Source organism: Mus pahari, chromosome 1 (assembly GCF_900095145.1).
Source record: "Mus pahari chromosome 1, PAHARI_EIJ_v1.1, whole genome shotgun sequence".
Classification (NCBI taxonomy): domain Eukaryota; kingdom Metazoa; phylum Chordata; class Mammalia; order Rodentia; family Muridae; genus Mus; species Mus pahari.
The window spans coordinates 150,398,968-150,406,565 of NC_034590.1; the positions used below are offsets into that span (position 1 = coordinate 150,398,968).

Consider the following 7,598-nt stretch of genomic DNA (forward strand, 5'->3'; position numbering starts at 1 on the left):
GAGAGAGAGAGAGAGAGAGAGAGAGAGAGAGAGAGAGAGAGAGAGAGAGAGAGAGAGAGCGCCAGCGCAGATGGCAGACTGCATGGCTCAGTGCAGCCAGCAGAGGCCCCTGTTGTGTAAAGAAGAGTAGCTAGTAAAGTAAATAAGGCTCTTGTGGACCCAGCTGTATGTTCAATATAGGCTCAGTATCAGCACAACTCTGAGAAAGAAAATAGTCCACATAATTATGTGACCCCTAACACTCAACACTCTTTTTGTTAAGCTTCAAGAATTCAGAAGGAGGTTATCTCAGTACAGCATTCTTACCCCTCCTCTGTGCTACACTTTTTCTTTTAGAAATATTTTTGCTTAATCATATTTTATTTTATTTCATTTTTTGAGACATGGTTTCTCTGTGTAGCCTTGGCTATCGTGGGACTAGCTCTGTATGCTGTTCTCTACCTCACAGAGATTATCAAGTGCCTGCATCTGAAGTTCTTGGATTAAGGCATGCATCATCACTGTCTGGCACTTTAGTATATTTTAAGGTTATTTTATTCATTTGCATTTTTGTGTTTGTGTGCATGTGTGTGTCACACATGTTATGTATGCATGCATGTGGAGTCCAGAGGACAGGCTTCCTTAGGAGCTGTCTATCTTGTTTTTGGGACAGAGCCTGTCTGTGGCCTGGAGCTAATATACAGGGGAGACCCTGGGGATCTGCTGAGCTCTGATCCCCAATTCTGGAATTACAAGCATGGGCCCTTGTAGTTCCACTTTTCACTTCTTCCTTTAGGACATCTAAGCACTGCTATACACCAAGCAGGGAAGGATGAAGTTGAGCTGAGTTTCTTGGTCCGTGTCTTCCCTTGGGATGTCTGGATCACACTGCACACTGGGCAGAAAGGATAAAGCAAAGTCTGGATAGGGTGGGTCAGAAGGATCCTGGTCTGGAGGGAGCATGGGGAGGAAAAGAAGATTTCAGTGTTACAGCTCTTTTATGTACAGCTCTTTTAGACAACATTCAGTGAAAGAGTCATTGGGTAGAGAGCTGTTCAGTTTCCATGGATATTTGGGTTTTCTTTGTTTATGTTGTTATTTCAATCTTCTTGTATCTGTTGAGGCTTGTTTTATGACTGATTATATGGTCAATTTTTGAGACGGTACCATGAGGTGCTGGGGAGAAGTTATATTCTTTTGTTTTAGGGTGAAATGTTCTGTAGATATCAGTTAAATCCATTTGGTTCATTATTTCTGTTAGTTTCACTGTGTCTCTGTTTAGTTTCTGTTTCCAGGATCTGTCCATTGGTGTGAGTGGGGTGTTGAAGTCTTCCACTATTATTGTGTGAGGTGCAATGTGTGCTTTGAGCTTTAGTAATGTTTCTTTGTTTAGTAATGGGTGCTTTTGCATTTGGGGCATAGATGTTCAGAATTGATAGTTCATCTTGGTGGATTTGTTTGATGACTATGAAGTGTCCATCCCATTCTTGCTTGATAACTTTTGGTTGAAAGCCTATTTTATTGGATACTAGAATGGCAACTCCCTCTTGTTTCTTAGGACCATTTGCTTGGAAGACTTTTTCCAGCCTTTTACTTTGAGGTAGTGCCTGTCTCTGTCTTTGAGGTATGTTTCTTCTGTGCAGCAAATGCTGGATCCTGCTTGCATATCCAGTCTGTTAGCTTATGTCTTTTTATTGGGAAATTGAGTTCTATGATATTGAGAGATACTAAAGAACGATGATTTTTAGTTCCTGCTATGTTTGTTGTAGATGGCATTGTGTGTAGGTGAGTCTCTACTTTTGATTTTGTTGAGAGATGATTAATTTCTTGTTTTTTCTTTGGTGTAGTTTCCCTCCTTGTGTTGGAGTTTTCCTTCTAGTATCCTCTATAGGGCTGGATTGGTAGATAGATATTTTTAAAATTTGATTTTGTCATGGAATATTTGGTTTCTCCATCTATGATGATTGAGAGTGGCATTTCTGTCCCCTTAGGGTCTGAATGACTTCTGTTTAGGATCTTCTGGCTTTCAGTGTCTCTGTTGAGAAGTTTGGTTTAATTATGATAGGTTTGCCTTTATATGTTATTTGTCCTTTTTCCCTTACAGCTTTTAATATTCTTTCTTTGTTCTGTGCATTTTGCATTTTGGTTATTATGTGATGAGAGGATTTTATTTTCTGGTCAAATATATTTGGTGTTCTATAGGCTTCTTGTACATTTATGGCATTTCTTTCTTCTCTGATTTCTTTTTCTTCTCTGATTTCGTTGAAGTTTTTTTTTCTTTTTCTTTTTCTTTTTCTTTTTCTTTTTTTTTCTTTTCTTTTCTTTCTTTCTTTTTTTTTGGTTCTTTGAACTGGGAATGTTCACTCTCTTCTATTCCTATTATTTTTAGGTTTGGTCTTTTCATTGTATCCTGGATTTCCTGGCTGTTTTCGTTAGGGTTTTTTTTTTTTTTTTATGTTTTGTATTTCTTAGACTGTTCTGTCCATATCTTCAAGGCATCCTCTATGCCTGAGATTCCCCCACCCACCAACTCCCACCTCCCCACTCTGGCATTCCCCGACACTAGGGCATCTAGCCTTCACAAGACCAAGGGTCTTTCTTCTCATTGATGACCGACTAGGCCATCCTCTGCTACATATGCAGCTGGAGCCATGAGTCCCACCATGTGTACTCTTTGGTTAGTGGTTCAGTCCCTGGGAGCTCTGGGGTACTGGTTGGTCCATATTGTTGATCCTCCTATGGGGCTGCAAACCCCTTCAGCTTCTCGGGTACTTTCTCTAACTCCTCCATTGGGGACCCTGTGCTCAGTCCAATGGATGGCTGCTCACTGTTAAGTGGATATTAGCCTAGAAGTTCAGAATACCCAGGATACAATTCATAGAACACATGAAGCTCAAGAAAAAGGATGTTTTGGCCCTTCTTAGAAGGGGGATCAAAATATCATGGGAGGAGATGCAAAGACAAAGTGTGGAGCAGAATCTGGAGGAAAGGCCATCCAGTGACTGTCCCACTTGGGAAACCATCCCATATACAGTTACCAAACCCAGACACTATTGTGGATGCCAACAAATGCTTGCTGACAGAAGTCTGATATAGCTGTCTCCTGAGAGACTCTGTCAGTGCCTGACTTTTTTTCTTTTTCTTGAGATGGCATCACAGAATGCTGCCTGGGTCATTCTCAAGCTCAAAGCCTCTGGTGATTCACTCATATAGGCCTCCTGAGTAACTGGGATACAAATGTGAGCATCTACATTCATCCTAATGAACATATTTTCAAAAATGTTTAAGGTCTGCAATGCTCTGCCCGCCTTCATCGATTATCTCCCAGGGAGTCATAACAAAGTAATTAAAAATTTTACTGAAATAAAAAGTTATATTTTGGGGCGAGTGAAAGAACACCAGGAAACACTGGACATGGATAATCCTCGGGACTTCATTGACTGTTTCCTGATCAAAATGGAACAGGTAAAGAGTTATTCAATAGCTTATGTTTCATCAATTATTTCTATTCTTATTGGACAAAATTTAACTTTTCTTTTCTTTTTTTTTTATTATTATTATTTTCTTTATTTACATTTCAAATGCTATCCCGAAAGATTCCCATACCCCTCCCCCCACCTCTGTTCCCCTACCCACCCACTCCCACTACTTGGCCCAGGCCTTGCCTTGTGCTAGGTCATATGGAGTTTGGAAGACCAAGGAGCCTCTATTCCCACTGATGGCCGATTAGGTCATCTTCTGCTACAAATGCAGCTAGAAACACAAACCCAGGGGGTACTAGTTAGTTCCTGTTGTTGTTCCACCTACAGGGTTGCAGCCCCCTTCAGGTACTTGGGTACTTTCTCTAGTTCCTGCATTGGGGACCCTGTGTTCCATCCAGTAGCTGGCTGTGATCATCCATTTCGGTGTTTACCAGGCACTGGCGTAGCCTCACAAGACACCTCACAAGTAGGTGTCAGTAGGTAGAGGGAGAGTCAGGAGTCTCTTATTCAACTTGTGTTACACTTCTAAAACTTCAAACTCTTTCTGGGTACAGTGGTGCATGCCTGTCATTTTCCAAGTTTACACTTAATATATGAGTATTCATATTGATATTAAAGATTTATTATTATTATTCTAAAATTATACATAGGTGTGTTCGTTTGTCAGTGACCCAGAGGTGTTGGATCACTTGGTGCTAGAATTACGGATGGTTGTAAGCTGCCAGATATGGATACTGGGAACAGAACTTGGGTTCTGTGGAAGAGCAACAAGTGTTTTTCACGGCTGACTCATCTCTCCAACCTTCAGGCACTGTTAAAGCCCTTGTGCTCCAGATGGGTTTTACCATCTCCATCGTCATATGTGTTTTAAGAAAAAAAGAATGAGGGCTGGAGAGATGGCTCAGAGGATAAGTGCACTGGCTGCTCTTCCAGAAGCCCTGAGTTAAATTCTCAACAACCACACTGCACAACCATATCTACCATGATATCTCGAGCCCTCTTCTGGCTTGCAGGCATAAATACAGGCAGAATGCTGGACACATAGTAAATAAATCTTAAAAAAAAAATGAAGGAATGAAAATTTTGTATAAGTGGGTACTTTTTTTGTTATGTTATTGGTGTGGCATGCTCTGAGAAATTCAATTTTGATTCAAGGAAGAAATAAGGGCATAGAGATGAAGACAGAGGTTGTTAATTTACATTCTGTGCTTTAGTGTGCACTTGCTGTAATATTTTTACTATGCACTTCACATTCTAAATTTGCTTATTGTAAACCAACTTGTATTATTTGAAAATTATTTCAATTGGTCACTCTCTAATATGTGTGGTCACTCTCTAATAATGAAATAAAAATTCCCAGGAAAAACACAATCCCCATTCGGAGTTTACTATTGAAAGTTTGATGGCCACTGTAACCGACATATTTGTAGCTGGATCAGAAACCACAAGCACTACTTTAAGATATGGACTCTTGCTCCTACTGAAACACACAGAGGTCACAGGTATGACTCTGAGATTTGTGAGGCAAAGTCAGTCTTCTTCAGATGGCCTGAAAGAAGTTTTAATATTGATGTTTTTGTGTCACCATATGTCATTTGTACATATATGATGAAATTCAAATGAGGCCAATTTTGACAATAGAGAAAAATGAATAAGAGAAATGAAGTTACTGTGAGCTACAGTAAACACCAGGGCTCTGAATTCAACAAAAAGCTACTCTGGGTAGCTTCTGTGTCAGTTGTGTGTATGTGTGTGTGTGTGTGTGTGTAAGCATGTATATGTATGTGAATTTCAATATTTGTGTGACGTGGTCATAGGAGTGTAATTCTTTATTGTAAAAATGCTCACAAATAGACTAATTAAATTATAGAAATAGTCATTATTTGTGAATATGAAAATGCTACAGACACAACTTCTAGAAGATTTCAAAGTGAATGCCTTTGAAAACTGTAAGGATGAAAAAAGGAAACATATGCACAAACACATGCAGATATTTAGTTTTCAATTTAAAAATATTTATTATCTGTTTTACGTGTATGGATGTTTTTGCCTACATGTATGTCTGTGGACCATGTGCGTTCCTGGTGTTCACAGGGATCAGAAGGAGGCATCAGGTCTGGGACTGGAGTTACAGACATTTGTGAACTACCTGTGGGTGCTAGAAATTAAATCTGGATCTTTTGGAGGAGCAATCAGTGCTCTTAACCACAGAAATATCCTTCCAGTTCCATGACTCAATTTTAAAGTATCATTATTATTTAGATGTGAAATTAATTCTTGTTTTGTGTTTTTTTCCAGTAAGACAGTACTGATTAGAATTCGCATGTAAAAAGCATTTACATATTGAAACAGTTCATCATTTCTGTGTGTTGAACATTGTGTACAGTAATGTGCCTGTTTTCACATGTTAATCTTAATGCCTAATTTGAGGGGGGAATTTGTGTGTTATAACAATTGTCTAATTCTAAGTGCACATGTGGTCTGATGCCTTTATCACATGCCGTATAGACTTGAATTCCTATGACAAATGTACCCTTTCTTAATTATGTCCTATTAAGCTAAAGTCCAGGAAGAGATTGATCACGTGATTGGCAGACACAGGAGTCCCTGCATGCAGGACAGAACCCGCATGCCCTACACAGATGCAATGATCCATGAAATCCAGAGATACATTAACCTCATCCCCAACAATGTACCCCATGCAGCTACCTGTAATGTTAGATTCAGAAATTATGTGATTCCCAAGGTAAGCTTGTTCCTCTGACCCTGAACTTCAGTTATCTTATAGTTTCTAAATTGAAAATATTATTCTAGTCCTCCACCAACACAAAATGAAAGAAACTGAATTTACCTTTTACTGTTACATAATGACCATCTTTGTCTCCTTTTTCTAATTTTGGCTTTAAGTATCTTTTATCCAGTCATGGCTACTTCTGCTTTATTTGCGTTGAATCTCCTTCACTTTGTATATGTCTCTATAAAGTGAAATAGGTTAACAATATGGCTGATTTGTTATTTCTGTTTGATTTTTGAACACTGAGCCTCTTGTGTGTGTTTTTTTTTTAAATTTGAGAATTTAAGCTAGTTATAATTAGGTAATCATCGACAAGTATTGCTTTCCAAGTGTCATTTATGGTCTAATTATAGCTTCTTTACTTCTCTATTAAATGATTTTCTGTGGCAATGTGATTTAGTCCAAAGCTGTGTTTTGCTTCCTTGCTTATTTCTTGTGAATGTCTACTGTAGATTTTTGCTTCGTATAATAAGAAAACATATTTTGATTTCAACAAGCTATGTTGAAATGTCAATGTAACATATTGGTAAAGTTTAAAAAGACATAAACAAGCAACAACAACAAAAAGGAAAAAGAAAACAGTCCAATAAAAACTCTGCATCTATACTCTAGTCTCTCCTACTTTTAAATTCCAGTCAGAGTCTCACTGTTTTTCTGACGTGGTTGCCAGTCTCTTGAGTTCACATGATTCCCCTATGTTTTCTGCCTCCCAGTGCTAGGCTACAGGCATGTGCCACCATACTCATGTATATTTTGGAAATTTGTCCTTTCTGCATTTCTTTTTCTTTCTTTTCAGTGCTGTGGACTGAATCCATGGCCTTGCACATGCCAGCCAAGTGCACAGAGCTATGGCCCCAGGATTTGATTTTGATTCCTTATCTTCCATTTTCTTATATTATCTATATTTGAACATACTTATACAGTTATTATTTTTACTCTTTTGTTATTCATAGTAAAGAGCTGAGTGATTTGTGTTTTATTCTCTTATAATGTTAGAGCCATTTGAACTATTCTGTGAATTGTTGTTACTTGTGAGCTCCATACATTCCCATGTTTTTTTTCTTTCTTATAAGCTGATACCTCCTTTACTTTGTGGAATTTCGTTAGCATTTATTTAGGTCTGGTGGAAATATAGTTTCTTTCTTTATCTCTCCATTTATCTCTCCCTTTCTCTTTCCCTTTCTCCCTTTCTCCCTTTCTCCCTTTCTCCCTTTCTCCCCTTCTCCCTTTCTTCCTTTCTCCCTTTCTCCCTTTCTCCCTTCCTTCCTTCCTTCCTTCCTTCCTTCCTTCCTTCCTTCCTTCCTTCCTTCCTCCCTCCCTTCCTTCCTTCCTCTTTCTTTCTT

General features: G+C 38.7%; 1 protein-coding gene across 1 annotated transcript in view; it reads left to right on the plus strand.

The window, feature by feature from the left end:
* The window catches only part of LOC110318652 (cytochrome P450 2C55), a 37,685-nt gene that overhangs the window by 25,236 nt on the left and 4,851 nt on the right, over window positions 1-7,598 (plus strand). Inside the window, exons 5-7 of the mRNA XM_021193844.2 lie at window positions 3,268-3,444; window positions 4,822-4,963; window positions 6,020-6,207. Of these exons, the coding sequence (XP_021049503.1) occupies window positions 3,268-3,444; window positions 4,822-4,963; window positions 6,020-6,207 (507 nt within the window). The remainder of the gene's footprint in view (window positions 1-3,267; window positions 3,445-4,821; window positions 4,964-6,019; window positions 6,208-7,598) is intronic.